Raw genomic sequence first — 26796 nt, forward strand, 5'->3', positions numbered from 1 at the left:
CTGTAACTCCAATGGACACGGTCCCATCGTCCCCCAATCTTCACTTTTATATCACCGGTGAATGCCTCAACAGCTCTACATGAAATCTGAGATCTCATCGTATGCCGTTTCCATGGCAACGAATCCCTCGCCAAAAAACACGATGTTCTGTTAACTCAATGGAAAATCGTCCAAACGGCACCAGACTTCATATGATGGGCGATGGTCAGGCCCTAAACAGCTCTATGCCAATTATGGGATGTCATCGTATGCCGTTTCCATGGCAACGCATCCCTCGCCATACAACTCTATGTTGTCGTAATTCAATGGAAAATCGTCCAAACGCCACCAGACTTCATATGATGGGTGATGGTCAGGCCCTAAACAGCTCTATGCCAATTATGGGATGTCATCATTTGCCGTTTCCATGGCAACGCATCCCCCTCCATAAAACCCAATGTTGTCTTAACTCAATGGAAAATGGTCCAAACGGCACCAGACTTCAGATCACAGTTAATGGTCCGGCCCTCAACACCTCAATGTCACAATAGTGAGTTTTCCTCAAAAGCTGTTGCCATGGCAACGCATCCCTCACCAAAATACCCGATGTTCTGTTAACTCAATGGAAAATCGTCCAAACGGCACCAGACTTCATATGATGGGTGACGGTCAGGCCCTGAACAGCTCTAACTCCATTATGGGGTGTCATCATATGCCGTTGCCATGGCGACAGATCCCTCGCCATGAAACACGGTGTTGTGTTAACTCAATGGAAAATCGTCCAAACGGCAACAGACTTCAGATGATGGCTAATGGTCCGGCCCTCAACAGCTCTACGCCAATTATGCGATGTCATCATATGCCGTTTCCATGGCAACGCATCCCTCGCCAAAAAACACGATGTTGTGTTAACTCAATGGAAAATGATCCAAACGGCACCAGACTTCAGATCACAGTTAATGGTCCGGCCCTCAACACCTCAATGTGACAATAGTGACTTTTCCTCAAAAGCTGTTGCCATGGCAACGCATCCCTCACCAAAATACCCGATGTTGTGTTAACTCAATGGCAAATTGTCCAAACGGCACCACACTTCAGATGACAGTTGATGGTCCGGCCCTCAACACCTCAATATCACAATAGTGAGTTTTCCTCAAAAGCTGTTGCCATGGCAACACATCCCTCGCCGTTAAGCACGATATTGCTAAAACTCCTGTTTAAATGTTCAAAAAGTGTTCAAATTTCACATGTGTGCTAACGGTCAACCCCTCGAGACATATATGTGTCAGTTTTGAGATTTCGTCAAATGTCGTTGCTATGGTAACTAAATGGTCGCCGTGAAACACGGTTCTCTCATAACTCCAGTTAACTTGCTCCAAACGGCCCAAAACTTCACAGGTTTGATAACGATGCAGCCCTCAACACATCTAGGCGTATTATGGGGTGTCATCAAATTCCGTTGCCATGGCGACAGATCACTCCCCATCAAACACAATGTTTGTGATACTGCTGTAACTCCTGTGTACGTTGTCCGATCGGCCTGAAACTTCCCACGTTTGCCAACGGCCGAGTCCCTCGAGACATCTGCCTGACGTCGACGTGCGGACAACAGCCTGCGGAGCGTCGAAGACCCGCTCAACGCTGCTCGCAGCTTTAATTTTAACTGATATTATACACATTAAGTATACTCTTATGTAGATAGTATAAGAAATGTGCAGAATATGACGTTTAATGCTGGAGGTATACACACATATTGATAGATGTCTTGTAATACACTGTTGAGGAACCTGTGACCCAAGTTTTTCATTCATTGCATAACTACACCGTAGTTGTGTATATGATATGTCAATAAATCTTAGAAAATCTTGAAATCTTGAAAGGGATGTGCAAAACAGCCATTATACAGTCTTTAATGAACTATTAGTAGAGAATAACGAGTAATGAATATACTTTATAGAGATCTGCAGATAAATGTTTAGTCTTCTCAAGCACCAACTATCAAATATCTCTCCTGATTGTTGGAACTGGACAATCACCTTCCCTGAATTTTACTCAGGTGTAACTAAAGTCTGTTTATATTTCACATCATTAATCAGAATCTGCAAAGTAACTCAAATAAATGTAGTGGAGTAAAAATACCAGGTTAACCTCTGAATTGTGGAGTAGAATTACAAAGTAACAATGAGCTGTCATGTGGGTATATATTAATGCTGCGCATTATGGACACAAGCGATTTTCACCAATTTATTAATTATATGTTTTACATTTGATAACACCAATGTGTTTAATACTGGCAACTTCTAATTGTGGGAAAAACGAAAACGTTCAGTAGAGACGTCCCATAGAACATTTTGTGAAACACAATATCCAGCATGTAGTTCTGGGGCGGCGTTCGATTCCAGTTTTGGATAGTCTGGCGTGGTTTCGTTCCATTTGAAACAGCTGTTTGATGCTCAACGTAACCTTGGCGCACTGCCACTCCAACATCCAATCCCAGAGCTTGAAGATTAATCATGGGGACAGTAGTCCTAAACGATAGCTGGGGATTATGGGTAGTGTAGTGTCTTCGGCCATCCTAAACTCAGAAAGGTTTTTCGGATTTCATATCGCATTAACACCATATCCCTACATGCACTGCGGTTAAAACATCCAATCAGCGAGCTTAAACCATAGCTGAGGATCTTGGGTAATCAGTTCAGTGGCTGTGTATCGCAATGATGCTCGAAATGTCCCTTATAGGCCTACGTCTGTTTCCGGTTATTTTTATTTTGAAATTCAGTTCCTGACGGACGCCAAAAAAGCCAGAGGTTATAGAATCAAACAAATAAATAAAAACAAGGATAATTGTGTGATATCGATGAGTAAATAACAGTGTGTTATTTAGAAAATAATAAGAAAAAAAAGAAAAAAAGATTTGAAAAAATACAGATTTCAGTATTCTGAGGCTCTGAGCCCCATTTATTTTCCTCCGTCTTTTTTCGCCACAGATTTTGGGAATTGGTCCGTGCGCAAAGCATTGTGGGGATTTTAAGACCGCGGTGTCTACACATGTGCAGCCTCGAAATTTCCAGCAACGAATTACGCCGGCCTCGGTAGAATTCCAAGGATCCTGGACATTGGAACAGTCCTTCGGCGGCACTCGATGACGTAGTATCCTTGAAATAGTGGCTCTGGAGCAGCTTTACTCGACATTGAGAAACACCCTGAATCAGATGGAGCAGACAATAACCCAAACACTTTCATTGAAGAAGAGTGTTGCTGAAGATGCCTTAGCAGACCCGTCCACACCATGAAGAAGACATAGATGATGATGATGTTATCATTGACCCAAACTACAATCCATCCTCTGAGTCGTCTGTCCCTAAAAATGAAGACAGTCTGGCGGCAACTTCAGAACATTATGGTCCTCATCTAGAGGATGTGTATGAAAACAATACGGTCAAAAGGAAACAACATAAATACCTCAGCCCAGAAACATGGAAGCAAAATGAATCCAAGAAGAAACATCTCAAAGGAATGACATACAAGGCCAAAGGTGGCAAAGAAATAGCTGCAAAGGCTATGGGCAATTCGAAGTTCCTGTCAACGAGTCACGACTCGAGACTGTCAATCCATTGCAGTGGATATTTCAGAAAGTTTGGTCAATAGACAATTGGGAAGAACATCGGTTATACGTACGTCACCACTTTGGTCACAAAGGTTGCCATGAAGCAAAAGAAGGGAAGTTGGTGAGGGATCCAGGCGCAGTTCATCATTTTCCTACCAACTGAAACTTCAGGATGGAACAAATCTTAAAGTGTGCAAAGCTTTTTTTCTTCTACACTTAGTATCCCTGAAAGAACCATTACACTGGCTGAACAAAGATACCATCGACCATGAGGAACAAGTGGCAGACCCGCCAACTACATTTCCACCTAAGAATGGCAAAAATGCAAAGCTGGAAATTGCTGTTGCAGATTTCCTTAAGGACTGGTTATAGGATCTGCCCACTGTTGATTCGCACTACTGCCTACAAAGACAAGAAGTTCCTTCACCCAGGCACAACCATCTCCCAACTACATCGGGAATATCAACAGGCAGCTGAAACTGCTGAAGTTGCTCTGCCAATCAAGGAGAGGAAGTTTCAGGACCTTCCGTCCATGAAACATGTCATGCCCTTCGAGTGTCATCAGCTTTTTAACAATTTGCCACATAATTACACACAGACACACACACACACACACACACACACACACACACACACACACACACACACACACACACACACACACACACACACACACACCAAGATGACTGAGAAAGGTTCAGGGGAGATACTGATTTAAATGGAAAAGGGTTAGCTACAATTAAAAACACAGCAAAGAAGAGCTGGAGGGAGTAGTGAGGAGAGGCACATGCCTCCTCAGTGTTTGATTTACTTGCCTTTTTTTCTATTTAGCTAAGAGTGATTTAAGTTGTACCTTTTGAGCTTGCTATATTGAATTAAAGGGCCAACCACGGCCAAACTGCCCTCTGTTTCCTGAGTCTCTGTATGCTCCTCTAGCATTTTAAACTGTTAGTGGCTGACCCAGCCCCATGGTCTGTCACAGTAATGCGGGAAAGAGAAGTGCACTGTTTTGCCTAAGTCACTTTCTCCAGAAGTAATAAGGCCTAAGTCTTATTTTACACAATTGACAGACAGTGTTATTTGTATGTCAATTGTCATATATTGTCATAACCTTTTTGTGTGAAATAATTGATATATATCATATATTCTATATTTGGTTAAGTTTTTTCAGTTTCTTGAAAACATTTCAAATATGACTTAGGCCATTAGTTTAAGAAGGTGACGATAGGTTAAAGAGTTGGAATGATGTGATGATTCATACTCATGTACAGTAGGTGGCGGTATGCACTTTTTAAGTTGTTTGCAATCCGCCAAAAACAAGAGAAGAAGAAGAAGAAGGCAAGTCCGGATGCCAATCGTTCTTAAAACCAGCTTTTATTTTGACGTCCTCAAACCGCACCGGAAGTGAAGTTCCCAGCTCTTTCTAACCTGGATCGAGGTGGCGTATCGTCGCTACGGTTCTCTCTCTCTCTGTGTTCCTGAGAAAGTGTGTGTGAGCTCCAGCTCTACTGATCCATCCTCTCTGTGTTCCTGAGAAAGTGTGTGTGAGCTCCAGCTCTACTGATCCATCATCTCTGTGTCTGGATAAACCTCCGAATGGACTCTGTGCTCTTTTTTCTGGAGCGTTTAGCTCGGACTATAGGAGCTAGCTTAGCATGCTAGCTGGAAACACGTTAGCAACGCTAGTCAGATTGAGAGTTTGACGGAGAGAGAAACGGTGTGTTTAACGGAGTCTGCAGGAAAAGGTGATCTAGGAAACATTAGTAAAGTCCAAATGCTGCTGTCGTTGAAGAAGCAGCAACTCACTGCTGCTACTGAAGAGATATTTGCTCTGTTTGAACAAACAGTAGCAGAGCTCGAGGAGGAGCTGTCTCTTTCCAAAGAGGAGAACAAGAGACTCCAGAAACTTCTGGACGCTGTTTTACAGCCTCAGCTTCGGATACACAGAGCAGGTCTGTTCCCTTTACCCTTAATTAACACTTTACACTCTTCAGTAGCACTTTATTATCACATTAATAACACTTTAGACCCTTTGTCAGCACTTGCTGCAGGTAAGTAAAAGTACAAACACCACACTGTGAAAATCCTCCATTACAAGTTAAAGCATTTCATATCTTTAAGTTTATCTTATTTAAGTAAAAGTATGTAAGTATTATTAGACACATGTATTTTATTATAATAATTAAAATGTATTACGGAAGAGCAAACCTACCAAAATAAATATATTTATAAAAATACATGGATTGAATAATATGCCATTTAATGTACTGATTTAAATATTACCCATACATGTAGGCACTAGTTGGTTAAATGTGACATACATTGATACTTTAGTTTTAATGTGCTTCTTTATTCACTTTTTCTTTTTAAATGTGTAAAAGCAAATAAAAACAAATACTTTGGATTAATTGAAATGGCGCGAGGAATAATTCATAAAGAAATCAATCAATAAATATGTTCAATAATAAATTAAACACATCTAAAATGTTACTTGATAAAGAATAGGGGAACTAGTACAAAGGTCATTAAGTAAGTAAAACGTTAATATAAATTAATGTAAAATCTCATCAATCAATTATTGCCAACATGTATTTATAATATATTCTGTATATATACAGTGCATGACATTAAGGATTTTGGGAGTGGCCCTGTGGGCCATCTAAGCTAATTAACAGATGGCCCTGAGCCCAATAGAGATTGCCCTGAAAAATGCGGCGGCGAAGGGTTTGGGGGGCCTCCCCTAGAAAATTTAGATGTTTGCAGGTCTTAGATGCTGTCTAGTGCATTCTCTAGACTGAATTATAAGATGAACCACCACAATATTATATTGTACAATTTCAATTTTATTCTTCATTTCACTTGTTTGTTTGTTGTTGTTTGTGTTTGCTCGCTTGCATGCCCTGCATAGCTATAAGAAATACTTAAGTTGTTGGTCAAGACACTTTCCATCTGATGAAGGCAAATACCTTCATCTAATGTTAAAAATGTTTGTAATGTTATCTACTGTAAGTTGGTGGAACGAATGCCTCCTCATCCGGAAGCTGACCGAGCAGACCCGAGCAACAGTCGAGAAGAGCCGAGCGCATCCGCGAAGCATACAAAATGGCGACGTCACAGTTCCCGTTAACCGGCAAATCTAAATCTCTTCGGTCAAAATAATTTCCCTTCAGCGCAATACCGCTTAAATTGCGCCACTTATGTGACAGACAAGAAGAGTATGTGACAGACAAGAATAGTCCATTCTAATGTGTAACACTTAATGTGGAGAAAGAGATGTCCTGTATGGGTTGATTGTGCGTTGATCTGTTGGTAATGCCTCGGGGTTCCAGTGGGCATGTAAACAAATGCATAATGCTGCGCTATACTTTGCGGCCTCACCCAGTTGCATAGCGACACTTATTGTTTAGGTTTCTTTTAATAAGCAGGTAGTCATATCATTAGCTAGAACTAGCTGGATCTGATCGATATGGACATAAACGCGAGTGAAGTCTAATCTGACGGGAGAGAGAGATCAGCTGCTGCTGATGAGTCGGCACGCAGCTCTGCATGATCACATGCAGCGGTGAGCGGACAAAACACACACTTCACGTTAGAATATCACACGTAGCTATTTTAATTACCTCTCAAACTACCGTAACTAGTTATAGATATGTTTAGTTTTACTGTCGGGTCACTCATTACTGGATCCGCAAGCTGCATGATACTGGCATAATAGATTGCCCGATCGGGCAACCAGCAGATGAGGCTTCATGGCCCGAACTAAATACTAGATGGCCCCGGGCCATCGGGCAGTCCTTAATGTCGAGCCCTTTCTTGATTTTTTTTAACACTTTTTTGTTAACTAGATAATTCCATATGTGTTCTTTCATAGTTTTGATGTCTTCAGTATTAATCTATAAAGTAGAAACAAATTAAAATAAACACAAACCATTGAATGAGAAGGTGTCTAAACCTTTGACTGGTACTGTATATAAAAAACACACATATTTTAATATTTAGCAGGTTCCCTCATCTATAATCATTTATACAAGCGCAACTTTGAACATGTAGCACAGTAAAATGCAACATACGAAAGAATCAAGAAACATCATAAATTAAACACTGACAGGGAACATTTTACTGCACCATCATTACTGTTACATAAGAAGGTGCCGTCAAATGTTCTGATGATGCTTGCATACTTTTACTGAAATAAGCTTTGAATGCAGGATTTTAATTTGTAACAGAGTATTTTAATTCTATACTGTAGGCGTAGTGTATCTGTGAACGATCCCAAATACAATTCCTTGTTTATTGCAGCTAGTGCTACGCCAGAAGAAAAAAACCTTTTTCATTTTCAAAGGGGCTGGGCTACATAAGATGAATTGAGACAACAAAAATACACATTAAGTGGGACAAAGAAAGATAATGTGAAAATATAAAAACAAAGGCATTAATTAGGGTTGAAAAATGTCTCCCATTGTAATGGTGATTAGATTTTTAAATGCTAACACTTAACAGTTTGTTCTTACTGTGTGTTACCTGTTTCCTGCAGACGTCCAGCAGCTGGTGGTGGTTAAAGAAGAGCTTCTCCCTGACCAGCAGGAGTGGAGCACCAGTCTGGACCCGGAGGACCCAGAGCCCCCCCCCACACATTAAGCAGGAACAGGAGGAACTCAGGGTCAGTGAGGAGGTAGAGGAGGCTGAGATCACCAAGTCCACTTTCACTCCTGACCCTGTGAAGAGTGAAGATGATAAAGAGAAACCTCAGTCCTCTCAGCCTCATCAAAGACAAACTGAACACCTGGAAACAGAAGCTGATGGAGATGACTGTCGAGGACCAGAACCAGCCAGGAACTCAGATCCAGAGAGCAGTTTACTACCAAAGACTGAGGACGACACTGGAGACTCTTCTGAAGACACTGAAGACAGTGCTGATTGGAAAGAGACCAGAGAACCTGCGTCAGGCTCAAACTCACTGAAAAATAGACATGAATCTGTCAGTGATTCACGACCTGGTGCTGAAAATAAACCATTCAGCTGCTCAGTCTGTAAGACAGCTTTTTCACTGAATGGAAATTTAAAGAAACACATGAGAATCCACACAGGAGAGAAACCACACAGCTGCTCAGTCTGTAAGAAAGCTTTTTCACATAGTGGACATTTAAAGGAACACATGAGAGTCCACACAGGAGAGAAACCACACAGCTGTACAGTCTGTGAGAAAGCTTTTTCACAGAGAGGGAGTTTAAAGAAACACATGAGAGGCCACACAGGAGAGAAACCACACAGCTGTACAGTCTGTAAGAAAGCTTTTTCACTGAATGGACATTTAAAGGCACACATGAGAATCCACACAGGGGAGGAACCTTTCAGCTGCTCAGTCTGTAAAAAAGCTTTTTCACGGAATGATCATTTAAAGAAACACATGAGAGTCCACACACGAGAGAAACCACACAGCTGCTCAGTCTGTAAGAAAGCTTTTTCACTGAATGGACATTTAAAGAAACACATGAAAGTCCACACAGGAGAGAAACCACACAGCTGTACAGTCTGTAAGAAAGCTTTTTCACAGAGAGGGAGTTTAAAGAAACACATGAGAGGCCACACAGGAGAGAAACCACACAGGTGTACAGTCTGTAAAAAAGCTTTTTCACGGAATGATCATTTAAAGAAACACATGAGAGTCCACACAGGAGAGAAAACACACAGCTGCTCAGTCTGTAAGAAAGCTTTTTCACTGAATGGACATTTAAAGGCACACATGAAAGTCCACACAGGAGAGAAACCACACAGCTGCTCAGTTTGTAAGAAAGCTTTTTCACGGAATGGACATTTAAAGGCACACATGAAAGTCCACACAGGAGAGAAACCCTTTAGCTGTACAGTCTGTAAGAAAGTGTTTTCACAGAGTGGAAATTTAAAGAGACACATGAGAGTCCACACAGGAGAGGAAGAATAGAGATGCAATGTTTGTGACAAAACGTTTAAATGGCCTAATCGTTTCAAAAGACACAAGTGTGTTGGTCGTCAGCTGCTTCTGTAACTGTAAGGGAATACATTTGTCTATTTTGTGTCCTGATGACCTAATGCCGTTACATGTAATACGTTATTCCCTAAGCCTGATTTCACCCACCTGCAACCGATTCACTAATAATCACAAATGTTCATTTATTTGACCCCTTGACTCGACAACTTTCTTGTTTAATAATCGTTACATCTCCTCAGGACCAAGTTCCCGTGTCCTGCCTTTCACCTGCTGATCACCCACTGCTCATTTAAGGTGGACTGACCGATACAAGGGACCAGCTAGTCTTAGTGTCTTAATGCAAACCTTTTGTAAAGTGATGCTAGACCAAAGACGTGCTGTTGGGCTGTGTGCTCTCTGCAGGACGGTGTCTGTACTCAAAGATTGTTGATGAAATGAGAGATTCACTCTGTTTTTGTTGTCTAAATGAAGCCAACAGAGCGATACGTCTTCTTTCCAGCAGATGGTATAAATGTTACATCATCCAGTTCAACTGTCATCCACACATTAATGATTCAAAACAGCAATGTGTAAGATATGGTTAGTAATTGACTATTTCAACCGAATGTGATGTGGTTACAGTCTTGAGGCCATGTCCAATATGTTTATACTTTATTTGATTAAATCTACTGAAATGAGCATTCAATGACTCAATTATTCTGAATTACTGTCATTACATCATGGGTTTGCATTGCAATATTAGAAAACATAAAACCCAACTTTATTTCTTCCAAGTTGCGGGTGTTCATTGTTTAGAAGTCCGCTGTGTTTCATCCAAGCTTCCACTTCGTGCTCCGATAATGCTGAAAGTGTCTGTTGTATGCTTTACATGCTCCCGTAACAAAGTGTAATTCACTGGACAGAGACAAGAGATAGTGGATGGATCCAGAGGAGAACCAGAAGATAGTCCGTATAGAGCCCTCAGGTTCTGAAAATGATCAGGGATAGAGCTAGAAAAAAATTCCAAAACCCTGAATAGAGCTAGAAGATAGCCAAAGCCAAGAAAGACCCAGTAGGAAGACAGGAAGGAGCCAAAAGAGTTTGTATTTTTTAATATTCAAGCTCTTCTCTTAAGTTATTACAACTTCCTATCTCAATATGTATCCTTTTATTCCAATTAAATCTTACATTTTTGCTGCCAATTATTGAGACTGTTTCACAGCTTTATGTTAAATATTTAGACTGTTTTCTTTACATATAGATTACATAGGATGAACAGCAGGATCCACTCTGCTGGATTCTGCCCAAACCGGCTCAAAATGCATGCAAACATCTCGCTTTATCCATACTCCTGCAGTTGTATTGTTCTGAATTCAGAGTGAGGAGTATTAGATGTTCTGCACTCTTATTGTTATGTATTTAATATAAAGTCAAATACCCATAAAGTCAGAAAAGACAAGAGACTCACTTAAGGAAAAAGGTTCTTCATTTGCACACAAACATGGTCAAATATTTAACGTTGTGACCAGATGGTGTCGCCCTAATCCGTGTATCTACGGTCCATTTGTTTTTCTTTATTACACAAGTTAGCGGAAGAGCGTCTGAGCAACACACTCTCATTCCATAATCGTCCAGGAACGACGCTTGGTCAGGGTCCCGTGGCGTGCAGTTGTGCTCCTAGGCTCCTTCAGCTTCATAAAGGGACGCAAATAGCTTTCAACTGATTGCAGTAGAGGTTTCTCAAAACTCTAATTTCCCCTCCTTGACTCCTCCACTCCTCTGTCTTCCGGTTGTGACCCGGAAATGGATTTCAGCGCGCCATGTTGAAGGACATCTCATTTCTCTAAATGCACATCGAGGACCGAGCATCGAGCATCGAGGAGGCTCTCTGGAGGAGCTCTAACCGAGGAGACACTGATGGGTCCTCCACGGATGCATTTCCGGGAACGGTGGAGGCGTGACGCACGGCCGGACTTATCTCAGCCAATGACAGCTCTGCATGCATCCCCTGGATATTATTTTAGTAACTGCTTTCATCACAACGTGATGTTTAACGAGGGAATAGCTGTGAGGTCCGTGCAGAAAGCAGAGCAGTGTGTTAAATATATATCACTCAGTGTAACAGGCCTACATTACTCTCTTTATTTGCTTTAGTTTAGTAGATATCTACAAACAAAGAGTCGATATTTTAGTGCTTCACATAATAAAATACACAACGGCTGTAGCCTGATAATGCTTTAGGAGCTGTAGGTGTGTACAGTGTGTAGGTGTGTGTTGTACAGTGTGTGCGTAGATGCGGCGGACAGACAGGTCTCAGTTGGTTTGGTGTCCTATGCTGACTTTTAATACTTGTAAATACAACTTTTGGACCGTAATTTCAATTCCCCATTTCAGCGACCAGAGAGGGGGGGGGATATATATATATCCAGTCTGATTGTGTTAAGTATGAGAGCACTCTCATAATAACGTGTTTGATTCTGAAATTGTATATATTTATATAAATATCTGTGTGTGTATATGTCCGCATCTGTAGACTGTTATTGTCTCATTATACCGCATTGTCAATTAATTAAAAGTAAATAAATAAGTGGTCATGAACACATCTGTCCATCAGACAGAGGGCTGATGTGCCTCCTGTCATCATTAATGGACGTCCCTTTAAAATGACCGCTCAGAGGAGAGGAGTTCTCATTTCTCTAACCGCCTGCTGCTTCCCCTCCTCTCTCCTCGGTTCCCCTCCTCAGTCCTCCGCTCGCTGTGGGCGGGACTAAGTATCGAGGATAGGAGTCGAGGAAAGCAGTCGAGGAGGGGAAATTAGAGTATTGAGAAACCTCTAATGCAGCGGTTTTCAAAGTGTGAGGCGCGCCTCCCCTGGGGGGCGCAAGAGAGCTTCAGGGGAGGCGCAGCGTGAGACACAAAAGAACGGGAAAAAGACGAGTAAAGGGACACTTGCCCACTTGTGGTTGTCTGTGGAGACCGAGTTCCCCCACCTCGCCAAAAAGGCTGTAAAAGTGCTCATTCCCTTCACCTCCACCTACCTGTGTGAGTGCAGGTCTTCCGCATTGATTTTGATCAAAAGCAAGTACCGGTAAAGGCTGCAGCCAGAGGATGATCTTTGTTTATTCCTGTGTGCATCAAAGACGCAGACTCATTGTTCCCACTAAAGTAGGGGTGAGTGTAATAAGGAGGCAAAGTTGACGTTCAGTGTGTTACCGGGAGCATATAAGGATTTATCCACCATGTTGAAAATGTTAAAAAAAATATGTCTTGAGAACACGGCGTGCGGAAATATACGGGTCGTGCTGCAGCTTGATGTGCCTGTCCTCTGTAAGAAGGTGTCGGCGACTGACATGCAAGGAAGAACGGCTGTCCACAGGCTGTTCCAACTTCAACAACTGTATTAACTTCCAGGGTAGTGAATTGAACATGCAATTGTAATTGGGTGTGTGGTATATTTTCATGCACGGACACGCATGTTCCACAACACACAAACTGAACAACACTCAATTTTCCGATCGCTACCAGTGTCCTTGCGATCTTGTTATAATAACAAGTGCACGTTACTGATGCAATATGGTTGAGACCATTCGGGCTTATTCTAGAGGGGTGCAAGGAATAGTCCAAGTAGTGGGGGAGTTTTATACAAACAACGAAACTGAACTCAAATCCAAAGTGACGGACAGCCAGAGACGCTTCACCTTCACTTTCACACTAAAGAACAAAGACTTGTTCTCCATTTTAGACAAAGGCCTATTATATTTACAGCCCTTAATAACATTCATTTTCTGGGCTCAATATGTGTCTTGGCTGTTTTCATTGTGATCGCTAAATTTACCTTGTTTCCCCTTGTTTATAATATTATCACCGTTCCAAGCCAACGAGGGCTTTTGTTTTGAAATCACTTCCGCGAGTTTCGCCCCGCCCCTCGCTCCAATGACCATTTAGTAAGGTAAAAAACAAAAAGGCCTCTCAGACGCTCTTCCGGTAACTTGTGTAATAATGAAAAACAAATGGACCGTAGATACACGGATTAGGGCGACACCATCTGGTCACAACGTTAAATATTTGAGCATGTTTATGTGCAAATGAAGAACCTTTTTCCTTAAGTGAGTCTGTTGTCTTTTCTGACTTTATGGGTATTTGACTTTATATTAAATACATAACAATAAGAGTGCAGAACATCTAATACTCTTCACTATGAATCCAGAACAATACAACTGCAGGAGTATGGATACAGCGAGATGTTTGCATGCATTTTGAGCCTATTTGGGCAGAATCCAGGAGAGTGTAATCTATATGTAAAGAAAACAGTCTAAATATTTAACATAAAGCTGTGAAACAGTCTCAATAATTGGCAGCACAAATGTAAGGTTTAATTGGAATAAAAGGATACATATTGAGATAGGGAGTTCTAATATCTTAAGAGAAGAGATTGAATATAAAAAAATACAAACTCTTTTGGCTCCTTCCTGTCTCTCTACTGGGTCTTTCTTGGCTTTGTACTGGCAGCTCAAAAGGCCACTTGGCCTTTTGAGTTGTCAATTTTTTAAGGGCACAAAGGCCAAAAGCCAGGGCACCAAGGCCATAAATTAAAACAATGATTTAACATACGATATGAAGTGACTACGATTGTATATGCATTTACAATACTTTTATATATATTTATTAAGCATTCAATGGACACCAAATTGCAATTAAACAAATTCTTTATTAAAACTACAAAGGATTCTTATAGCACAGACATGTTTGGCTCACTGTGAGACTGTGGTAGTGGGCCTACGTCAAGGTGCGTCCTTATTCTGAGTCACTTGAAGAAGGAGATGATGACGAGTCAGGGAGATTTGGACTTTTGGGGTTCCTTTGACCATAGGGATGAATATTGGGTCTCCTTTTGTTGATGCCAGCTGCCCACCATCTTGCCACAGCTTCATCACTTTGATATTCAGCAGGAGCACAACCCTGGGATTTGATGAGGAGTAGATCTTCAATTGTTGAAGTGTGCAGGCTTAAACGCCAATCGCCCTGCATTCTCTTCATTACTGAGAACTGCCGTTCAACTTGAGAGGTAGAGACAGGAAAAACTAGGACTATTTGTATTAGGTGCAGCAGATTGGGGTACATTCTTCCCTTCTCCAACAAGAATCTGGACCATAATGGGAGGAAAGTTTCCCTACTATGGTGACGCACAATGTCGTATGTAGACAGTTCAGGCATGCCACAAGACATGTGAATGGGTATTTTGATCGCGTTTTGAAAATTGGGCGATATAAACGAGCAGCAAACTTTGAACTTCCGTCTGCGATCGCCGGTGGTCAAATAAGTCTGCACAGAGGTCTTTGACAGCTAACAACACAGCGCTAACTGCCTAGCACTAGATAATAATAAAAAAAGAACACAACTGCAACATAACTTATCCAAGTAGTAACAAAAACACTTCAAAATATTATAATTATGCATTACCATACGAGCAAGAAATAGTAATGTTATCCATAAAATTACACTTAATACTGGACAAATGAAAAACTTAACGGCAAACAGGATCATCACAAAACCTTACCTCACCTCAGCCTTTTCTTGAGCGGAGAATCAGCTAGCTAGGTCCTAGACCGTCCTACGCACACGGACGCGTGAGGGGGTGGGCGGAGATAGGTCCTAGACCAGGGGTCGGCAACCTTTTTCATATGAGGTGCCATTTAAATAAAAAAGGTTTATCAGCGTGCCAACGATCGAGAATTATCAACAGGGGGGGGGGGGGGTTGAGGAGCTTGACGCTCGTCAACTATCAGCCTCGCTGCGGGGAAGCAGTTTGTGGACATGTCAGCGCGCAACTTACATGATGCCGAATTTAACAAACACATTTAAACAATTGGTTTAAACGGCATAATAATAATAAGGGCGATCGTCCGTTCTGTGATTTTCCACAGCACACATGTTATGATATTAGGTTCATGCAGAGTGAGATGAGATCGCTGTCCCTTTAAGAGAGAGAGAGAGAGAGAGAGAGAGTGCTGGCACGCGTGCCAGGGGTTGCCGACCCCTGTCCTAGACTGATGTCAACTGTCATCATAGACCGTCCGAGCGGTGCATTCCAGGCTCAAATCAAGCGCACCGCTGATTTTTCCATGGCCCTCGTGGCCCTCGTGAAATTCCTGCCCTGGTTCTAATATCACAATGCAAACCCATGATGTAATGACAGTAATTCAGAATAATTGAGTCATTGAATGCTCATTTCAGTAGATTTAATCAAATAAAGTATAAACATATTGGTCATGGCCTCAAGACTGTAACCACATCACATTCTGTTGAAATAGTTCATTACTAGCCATATCTTACACATTGCTGTTTTGAATCATGAATGTGTGGATGACAGTTGAACTGGATAATGTAACATTTATACCATCTGCTGGAAAGAAGACGTATCGCTCTGTTGGCGTCGTTTAGACAACAAAAACAGAGTGAATCTCTCATTTCATCAACAATCTTTGAGTACAGACACCAACCTGCAGAGAGCACACAGCCCAACAGCACGTCTTTGGTCTAGCATCACTTTACAAAACGTTTGCATTAAGACACTAAGACTAGCTGGTCCCTTGTAAAGGTCAGTTCACCTTAAATGAGCAGTGGGTGATCAGCAGGTAAAAGGCAGGACACGGGAACATGGTCCTGAGGAGATGTAATGATTATTAAACAAGAAATAGTCGAGTCAAGGGGTCAAAGAAATGAACATTTGTGATTATTAGTGAATCGGTTGCAGGTGGGTGAAATCAGGCTTAGGGTGTAACGTATTACATGTAACGGCATTAGGTCATCAGGACACAAAATAGACAAATGTATTCCTTTACGGCCCGTCTACACTACAGGCATAAAAAAATCTTGAAGCTGGGCGACCAACAACCAATCACATGAATCTCCCCTCCCCGACATACAAAGCAATAGCAATGTTTAAACGAAGTAAACTGGATATAAACTCTCCAAACAGGCGAAAAACCTACCAGTTTCCCCCACTGTCTCTGCCACCTCCCTCCATGCCTGGTTCCTCTGGCTTGTATCCCGGTAAATAGTTCTGGTCGTAAAGAACTGGGTGATTTGCTACCGTAATATCTCGTTTGGAATATGTATATACAGTTACAGAAGCAGCTGACAACCAACACACTTGTGTCTTTTGAAACGATTATGCCATTTAAATCTTTTGTCACAAACATTGCAGCTATATTCTTCCTCTCCTGTGTGGACCCTCATGTGTGCCTTTAAATTTCCACTATGTGAAAAAGTTTTCTTACAGACTGTACAGCTGTGTGGTTTCTCTCCTGTGTGGACTCTCATGTGTTCCTTTAAACTTCCACTATGTGAAAAAGCTTTCTTACAGACTGTACAGCTGTGTGGTTTCTCTCCTGTGTGGACTCTCATGTGTTCCTTTAAATGTCCACTATGTGAAAAAGCTTTCTTACAGACTGTACAGTTGTGTGCTTTCTCTCCTGTGTGGACTCTCATGTGTGTCTTTAAATTTCCATTCATTGAAAAAGCTTTCTTACAGACTGAGCAGCTGTGTGCTTTCTCTCCTGTGTGGACTCTCATGTGTTTCTTTAAATTTCCACTCTGTGAAAAAGCTTTCTTACAAACTGAGCAGCTGAATGGTTTCTTTTCAGCACTAGGTCGTGAATCACTGACAGATTCATGTCTATTTTTCAGTGAGTTTGAGCCTGACGCAGGTTCTCTGGTCTCCTTCCAATCAGCACTGTCTTCAGTTTCAGGTTCAGAAGAGTCTCCAGGTTTAGGTTCAGAAGAGTCTCCAGGTTCAGGTTCAGAAGAGTCTCCAGTGTCGTCCTCAGTCTTTGGTTGTAAACTGCTCTCTGGATCTGAGTTCCTGGCTGGTTCTGGTCCTCGACAGTCCTCTCCATCAGCTTCTGTTTCCAGGTGTTCAGTTTGTCTTTGATGAGGCTGAGAGGACTGAGGTTTCTCTTCATCATCTTCACTCTTCACAGGGTCAGGAGTGAAAGTGGACTTGGTGATATCAGCCTCCTCCACCTCCTCACTGACCCTGAGTTCCTCCTGTTCCTGCTTAATGTGTGGGGGGGGCTCTGGGTCCTCCAGGTCCAGACTGGTGCTCCACTCCTGCTGGTCAGGGAGAAGCTCTTCTTTAACCACCACCAGCTGCTGGACGTCTGCAGGAAACAGGAAACACAGTCAGAACAAACTGTTAAGTGTTAGCATTTAAAAATCTAATCACCATTACAATGGGAGACATTTTTCAGCCCTAATTAATGCCTTTGTTTTTATATTTTCACATTATCTTTCTTTGTCCCACTTAATGTGTATTGTTGTTGTCTCAATTCATCTTATGTAGCCCAGCCCCTTTGAAAATGAAAAAGGTTTTTTTCTTCTGGCGTAGCACTAGCTGCAATAAACAAGGAATTGTATTTGGGATCGTTCACAGATACACTACGCCTATAGTATATAATTAAAATACTCCGTTACAAATTAAAATCCTGCATTCAAAGCTTATTTAAGTAAAAGTATGCAAGCATCATCAGAACATTTGACAGCACCTTCTTATGTAACTGTAATGATGGTGCAGTAAAATGTTCCCTGTCAGTGTTTAATTTATGATGTTTCTTGATTCTTTCGTATGTTGCATTTTACTGTGCTACATGTTCAAAGTTGCGCTTGTATAAATGATTATAGATGAAGGAACCTGCTAAATATTAAAATATGTGTGTTTTTTATATACAGTACCAGTCAAAGGTTTGGACACCTTCTCATTCAATGGTTTGTGTTTATTTTAATTTTTTCTACTTTGTAGATTAATACTGAAGACATCAAAACTATGAAAGAACACATATGGAATTATCTAGTTAACAAAAAAAGTGTTAAAAAATCAAGAATATGATTCTTGGCTTCTCTCAATCAGCTTCTTCTCTCAGTCAGCTTCATGAGGTAGACCCCTGGAATGGTTTTCAATTAACACGTGCGCCTTGTCAAGAGTCAATGACTTGCCTTCATTAATGTGTTTGAGACCATCAGTTGTGTTGTGCAGAGGTAGAGTTAGTGCACAAAGGAAAGCCCTATTTGACTGCTGTTGTAATCCATATCATGGCAAGAAGGACTCAACCCAGTAAAGAGGAACGACCGACCGTCCATCATCACTTTAAGAAATGAAAGCCAGTCGATCCGGAAAATGTCAAGAACTTTGAATGTATTCTCAAGTGCAATTGCAAAAACCATCGAATGCTATGATGAGACTGGCTCTCATGAGGACCCCCCCGGGAAAGGAAGAGGAAGAGTTACTTCTGCTCAGAGGATAAATAAATCAGAGTTACCAGCCTCAGAAACCGCAAGTTAAAGCACCTAAGATTAGAGCCCACATAGACGATCACAGAGCTCAAGGAGCAGACAATCTTAAAGGTCCCATGACATGGCCATTTCTACTGATCATAATTCCATTGTTGAGGTCTACTAGAATAGATTTACATTGTTCAATGTTCCAAACTCACGTTGGTTTCTCATACAGCATCTCTGTATAGTATGCAGTGTTTCCCCTACCATTGTCTTGGCGGGGCGCTGCGCCCTGCCAACGGAGCCCCGCGCCCTGCCTGAAATTCAAGCTGTTTTTATTTTGTTTTTTCTTTAAAAAAAATATATATATAGCACCAAATTTCAACTGAAGTCATCTATCTACGGTCACTTTTCCCATTGAACATGTGCTCTTTTATTAAATAAACTAAACGCCATGTTATTTATCCAATGTGTTCATGTTTCAGTGTACACTGCTTTGCGTATTCACATTCTCCCTCCGCTCTGTTTCTGAAGGGCGGGGCTCACACACACACACACACACACACACACACACACACACACACACACACACACACACACACACACACACACACGAATGCACACACTCGCGCTCACAATCAGAGACAAGAGCGGAGGAAAGGAGGAGAACAACAAAGTGTAAAAAAGTCAAACAAATCTGCTTTATTGGCACGAGCTCTGCTGTCTGCCCGTTTGTGTGTCCCCCAAGTTTCAAATTCGTTTATTATTATTTTTTAACCGCAAGCCGTTATCGTCACGGGAGAAGGACACACACAGCCTGCCCAGGTGGACGCGCGCGAACGCGACAACGAACGTAGCGTGCGCATTCTAAAAATAGCTCACAGATGGAGCAGGTAACCCGGTTTTGAACTACAGTATTGAGATGTGAGTTGGTTTATTCAGTAAATTAGCTCAGGATAATTGGATGTTCTGTCTACACCTGTTGATGTGAGGCTAATGCAGGACTTGCTAGCTTGATGCTACCGGCATTTAGCGGCAGTGACTCAACAAATTGCCACTTAAAATGTATCGTCAGCAATGTATGACAAGTAGACTGCTTGTTTAATGTTACACTAACACCAATAGCTCAATATGATCATAACACGATTGCTTTCATATCAGAGATCAGATGAGGTGGAGCTGCCTCCAGCAATAGAGGATGAGGCAGAGAGAAGCAGCAGCAGCACAGGGTTGCAGCAGGTATGTTATATGCTGTAGTCAGGTGATTTAAATGTATCAATGAAAGGAAGAAGTGTAGACAACATGATAAGAAGGGAATACAGTTTAAATTAAAGTAATACAGTATAGTGTAACACTGTACTGTATTACTTTTTAATGTCCAAATACATTTGTTACTGTACGATATCGATAACAATAATTCACAGCTCCTCTCTGCTCCAGAGGATGACAAAAATGTGGGCGCCCCGACATTTGTTTTCGAGCAGCACCCTGCCAAGGCAGTAAACCTAGGGGAAACACTGGTATGTGTATTCACTCTCTGTCCTACACACCTTGTTGGAGCTCCTGCCCCCCCCTCCCTATGAGCCCACTGTGCTCTGACTGGTCAGCTCGCCCACTCTGTTTTGATGAGTCCACCACCGTTACAGCTGAATATCAGTGTTTATGTTTTACAATGGCGTTTGTTAGCAACCAGAAAATGACACCAGTAAGGACAAACAGATGAGAATGCTGCGTGGGGTCTGGATGCCATGTTGAGGGGACGTTGAGGGCCTCGCTGCTCTGCCCTTTGAGGCTCAAGGAGCAGACAGTGTGAGCTGGATTACTGGTGTCGTTCCCTGGTTGCTGCGTGGGGTCTGCGAGACAGCACCGCGGCTGAGAAAATATAAGGGGGTGTGTGTGTGTGTGTGTGTGTGTGTGTGTGTGTGTGTGTGTGTGTGTGTGTGTGTGTGTGTGTGTGTGTGTGTGTGTGTGTGTGTGTGTGTGTGTGTGTGTGTGTGTGGATTTGTCCATTTGGACTTCGTTACGTCAGTATTAGAGATGTCCCGATCCGATCACGTGATCGGGGATCGGAGCCGATCACGTGATTTTCAAAAGATCGGAATCGAGAGAAAAAAATCGGACATCGGGATTTTTTTTTTTTTTTGTGTATTCAATGTTACAAAACAAAAATGACCATGTTCAAGTCTTAAAGTTATCCTGAGGCCTTAGTTTTGGTTTCAAATTACACAACATCATGTATGTGTTGCTTCTTTGGGGCTTGTCTTCATAGACCTGGTTGCTTATTTCTCTCAAATTGATTGATGAGATTTTACATTACTTTATATTAACGTTTTAATTACTTAATGAACTTTGTACTAGTTCCACTATTCTTTATCAAGTAACATTTTAGATGTGTTTAATTTATTATTGAACATATTTATTGATTGATTTCTTTATGAATTATTCTCGCGCCATTTCAATTAATCCAACCTATTTGTTTTTATTTATTTATTTTATTTGTACTTTTACTTACCTGCAGCAAGTGCTGATAAAGGGTCTAAAGTGTTATTAATGTGATAATAAAGTGCTACTGAAGAGTGTAAAGTGTTAATTAAGAGTAAAGGGAACATACCTGCTCTGTGTATCCGAAGCTGAGGCTGTAAAACAGCGTCCAGAAGTTTCTGGAGTCTCTTGTTCTCCTCTTTGGAAAGAGACAGCTCCTCCTCGAGCTCTGCTATCGTTTGTTCAAACAGAGCAAATATCTCTTCAGCAGTGAGTAGCTGCTTCTTCAACGACAGCAGCATTTGGACTTTACTCATGTTTCCTAGATCACCTTTTCCTGCAGACTCCATTAAACACACCGTTTCTCTCTCCGTCAAACTCTCAATCTGACTAGCGTTGCTAACGTGTTTCCAGCTAGCATGCTAAGCTAGCTCCTATAGTCCGAGGTAAACAGTCCAGAAAAAAGAGCACAGAGTCCATTCAGAGGTTTATCCAGACACAGAGATGATGGATCAGTAGAGCTGGAGCTCACACACACTTTCTCGGGAACACAGAGAGAGAGAACCGTAGCAACGAGACGCCACCTCGATCCAGGTTCTTCTTCTTCTTCTCTTTTTTAATGGCGGGTCGCAAACAGCTTTTGGTTGCATACCGCCACCTACTGTACACGAGTGTGTATCATCATGTCAGTCCTCTAATAAACCAGCATATCACAAAGAAAACCATAAAATAAAATAAAATAAAATAAATAAAACAAAACAAAAAACAAATCATCCATGGTCTACTGTTAAATTATTTTCCCTATCCCAGTTTCCCTCAAAAAGGTGAACAGTGCTTTTCTGATAGCTCTTACTCCTTCTCCTTCTGTTCCCAGAATACCCGCTACATTCCACTCCCTCTCTGCCTCTAAAACTGTATCCCTTAATTTCGCTCTTTCAACTCTATAGGTGACACAATGTAATAAAATATGTTCCACATTTTCCCTAACTCCACAGTTCCCACACTTGTCACTGTCACTTTCCCCCATGACATACAGCGTACCATTTAATGCAGTGTGATTTAGTCTGAGCCTAGCTATCATGACTTCCTCCCTTCTGTTTCTTTCTTTATAAATATGAATTGTAATTGTCTTTTGCACTTGATGGTATTCTTTGCCTTTCTGGTCTTTCTCCCACCTTTTCTGCCAGATCTCCATCCCTTTCTTCTTAATAACTGCTTTTCCTTCTCCTTTTCCAAGTTGAACTGGTAATGTGATTTCCTTTTGTAGTGCACTTTTTGCTAATCTATCAGCACACTCGTTCCCTTTCACCCCCTCATGCGCAGGCACCCAGCAGAACTGCAGATCTATGCCGCTTCTGTGAAGTCTTAACAGGCTGTGATTGATTTCTATGAGTATGTCTTCTCTGGCAGTTGTTGTTGACTGTATGCTTTGTAAACTGGATAATGAATCTGTGCATATCACCACCCTGTCTGGTCTGACCTCTTCCACCCACTGTAATCCTATTACTACTGCCAGCATTTCTGCTGTATACACTGAAAGTTGGTCTGATGCTCTTTTTGATATTGACACTTTAAATTCTGGGATATATATACCAATTCCGACACACTCTTCTTTGTTTTTAGAACCATCTGTATATATTTTGAGGTAATTGTGATAATTATTCCTGAGGTACAAACTTGTTTTGAGTCCTACTTCATTTATTTGCCACTCTCTTTTCTTTTCTACAATACTCACATCTATATTTACTATTGGAAAGAGCCATGGGGGTACACTACTGAATGGATTTGATGGTGAAAACTCTAACTCATGCATGCCGTATGTCCTTATTTTTTCTTTATTTGTCCATCCAAACCCACGCCCCTGAAACTTAGAATATTCCCAGCACTCCTGTAGTATTTTGTTTGTGATATTTCCTTCCCCACTTCCTTTTAACCTGACCCAATAAGCAAGAGCAATTTTCTCTCTTCTTAGCTCCAATGGAGTCTCTCCTGCTTCAACTAATATTGCATTAGTAGGGGTTGACTTAATTGCACCTATACACAACCGTAACGCTTTACATTGTAACCTATCAATTTTTAGTAATGACGTTTGTGCTGCTGCTGCATATATTAAACACCCATAATCCAGTGTTGTCCTCATAATTGCCCGATAGATGTCGATTAATGCCTGTTTGTCTGCCCCCCAGTCACATCCAGCCACTGCTCTTAATAGGTTCAACACTTTTTTGGATTTTGTTTCCAAATGTTTAATATGAGTTTTCCATGTATATTTACTATCTAACCATAGCCCCAGATATTTAAATTCATTGACCTCACTCATCGGCTTTCCATATAATGTAAGCTTCTCAGTCTCCATCTTGCGTTTATTCGTAAATTTCATAAAGCAAGATTTGCTTGCTGACAGCTTGAAACCCCAGTTGTATGACCACGTCTCCACTTTCTTTATAGCTTTCCCTATTTTTTCAAACACATATGGAACATTTCTTCCCCGTATCCATATGGCCCCGTCATCTGCATATAGTGCAGATTTTATGCATCCATCCAAATTACTAAAAATGTCATTTATCATAACATTAAATAATATCGGGCTGATTGAACTCCCTTGAGGAATACCATTTTCTATACTGCACTCTTTTGAAACCTCTGCCCCTACTTTAACTCTGAATGTTCTGTCTGATCAAAAAGCCATGATCCAGTTATACATTCTCCCTCCAACACCCATTCTACTCAATTTGATGAGCAACCCATCCCTCCACATAGAATCATAAGCCTTTTCAATATCAAAATATACTATTGCCATAACCTCTTTCATTTTCACTGTCTTTTCCACCTCATTGCTTACTCTAATCAAAGCATCTATTGTGGATCTTCCTTTACGAAAGCCACTCTGAAAATGACTTATTAACCCTCTCTGTTCTAAGACGTGTGATAGTCTATGCACTATCATCTTCTCCACCCATTTACATAAGTGTGATGTTAATGCTATGGGTCTGTAATTATTGGGATTAGCAGGATCCTTCCCTGGCTTATTAAATGGCAATATAACTGCCGTTTTCCAACTCATTGGTAAGACTCCGTTTCTCCAGATTTGATTAAATAGTCTCAGGACTAATTTGAATGTTTCCTCTGGTAGCTGCCGGAACATGGCATAGCATAGCTGGTCTTGTCCTGGTGCTGAGTATCCTGTACCTTGCAAAGCTATTTTAAGTTCTGCTATTGAGAAGTCTACATCAAGAGCTGAATTATCATCCCATCTCTTTTCCCTCACATTTTCATTTTCTCTTAATACACACTCTTTTTGCTGTCTATGTTTGTCATCCAGGTGCTCCCCACTATGCACCGCAGCAAATGCCCTACCTAAACATTCTGCCTTCTCTTCATTTGACACTGCCACTTTCTCCCCATCAATCAAAGCGGGAATTTTAACCGACTTCCTTTTCCCATTCATCCGTTTAAACATCGACCATACATCCCCTAACTTTACTCCTCTTCCAATGGTGGAACAATACTCTCTCCATGACGTCTTTTTTGTGTATTTTACTGTTTTACGGGCTACTGCCCTTTTCCTTTGATAATCTGAAATATTGTCTTGTGACAAGTTTTTCTTTAAAGACCTAAATGCCTTGTTTCGTTCTTTAATAGCTCTGCTGCATTCCTCATTCCACCACGGCACCACTTTCTTCCTACCCTCTGTTGTTCTTTTAGGTATAGTTTTATTTGCTGCTTCTTTAATGTGCATTGTGACTTGATTTGAGCACTCCTCTATACTTCCTTCTAATGTTAACAATTGCGCTGACTCCTTACAGTAAAGCCTAAATGTTTCCCAGTCAGCTTTACCAAAGCACCACCTGGTAAATACACTCCCTTCCTGTCTACATACCTTTGTATTGATGATTGTGAAAACTGGGTAATGATCACTTCCTATGGTAGAATCACTTTTTACATACCATTCACATGATTTAACTAACCTATCCGTCACCAGTGTGAGGTCCAAACATGATTGTGTCCCCCTATTCACGTCTATTCTTGTTTTTTGTCCATCATTAAGGCAAAACAGTGATCTTTCCTCTAGCATTTCTTCTACGACATCCCCATTACTGTCTGTTTGACTGCTTCCCCAAAGGCTGTTGTGAGCATTAAAGTCACCACACCATACTTCCCTTCTATGAGCCGTCCCTGCTATTGTCTGTAAGGTTTCAATGTCCAGATTTTTACACGGGTTATAGAAATTGATAAGCTTTATGTTCCCTTCTTTCCTTGGGCTGCATATTTCTATTATGACACATTCCTTGTCGTCAGGGGATGGGACTACCCTATAGGCCAGCCCATCCTTTATGAAAGTAACACACCCTCCACCATTTTGATTGCTAACTCTATCATATCTGATAGAGCTGAACCCTGGAATCATAAAGTCTAGATGAGGTTTTAACCAAGACTCTTGCACACAAATTACATCTGGCAATGTTTGTAACTCATAGACATATTTTTTAAACTCCTGTCCATTAGCTATGAGGCTTCTAGCATTCCACTGGAGTATGTGAATTACCATTAACAACGTGCTAACCCTCATCCTGGTTGTCCGTTTCTCCCACATCTTTTGTTGCTAGTAATTCATGTATCTGGTCTGCTTTTATATCTCTAATGTTAAGGAATTTCTCCGCTGCCTGCACGATGGTTTTGATTCTGTCACTTTTCTTCTTCATCTGTGCTGCAACATTAATGGTATGGCAGATGAATGTCATAAAGTTGACTTTCTTTACCACGAGAATGCTATCATCTTCTTTAATTTCCACAGGTACTTGGCTTTGATTTGTAACCTGCCTTTCTGAAATGTTGCTACCACTCTGTACTAAGTTTCTTTGAACCCTTCCACTAGAAGCCTGATTGTTTGCTTCCGTTTCCCTAACCTTCTTTAGAGCTTCTGCATATGAGACTTTACTGAGTACTTTGACCCTCTGAGCTTCTCTGGCTTCTCTCTGCACTACACATCCACCAAACACCTCCACAATTACAGCATTTCATCTTTGCCTCTTTTTCACATTTCCCATACTCATGTTGGCCTCCACATCTCGCACACCTTAGTTTTCCTTTACACTGCATTGCTGTGTGTCCCATTCTTTGGCATGCATAGCATCTAAGTGGTTTTGGGATGAATTCCCTCACACTGTAGTTCATGTATCCTATTTGCACAGATTTCGGTATATTTTTCTCAAACTGAATAACTACTGAAAGTGTTTCCTTCAATGTGCCATCTCTTTTGCTCATAAGTCTGTTTGCCTCAATAACTTTTCCTCCTTTAATCTCCTTTTTAACATCATCCATAGACATATTAAGTGGAACTCCAGATATGACTCCTCTCAACATTGCCATTGCTCCTGGGATATGAGCCTTTATTTTTTCCCCACTGAGTGTCGTCATTTTAAGTATTTTTCCCTGCTGTTGCTTGCTGGTTGCTTGTATCAAAACTCGTTTGTTGTTCATAAACTTGGCAAATTTGATTTTACCCATT

At 41.3% G+C, this 26796-nt stretch overlaps 1 protein-coding gene across 1 annotated transcript; it reads right to left on the bottom strand.

Moving 5' to 3' along the window:
- Positions 1–15855: 15855 nt before the first annotated feature.
- On the bottom strand, positions 15856–22274 carry LOC307024811 (uncharacterized protein). The gene is made up of 2 exons (XM_079659224.1): positions 21418–22274; positions 15856–17695 (listed from the first exon to the last, which is right to left on the bottom strand). The coding sequence occupies exons 1-2, from the start codon at positions 21635–21637 to the stop codon at positions 16659–16661; spliced, it is 1257 nt and encodes a 418-aa protein (XP_079515350.1). The 5' UTR covers positions 21638–22274; the 3' UTR covers positions 15856–16658.
- Between the last annotated feature and the right edge of the window lie 4522 nt (positions 22275–26796).

Source organism: Notothenia rossii, assembly GCF_949606895.1.
Source record: "Notothenia rossii genome assembly, chromosome: 1".
Taxonomy (NCBI): Eukaryota; Metazoa; Chordata; class Actinopteri; order Perciformes; family Nototheniidae; genus Notothenia; species Notothenia rossii.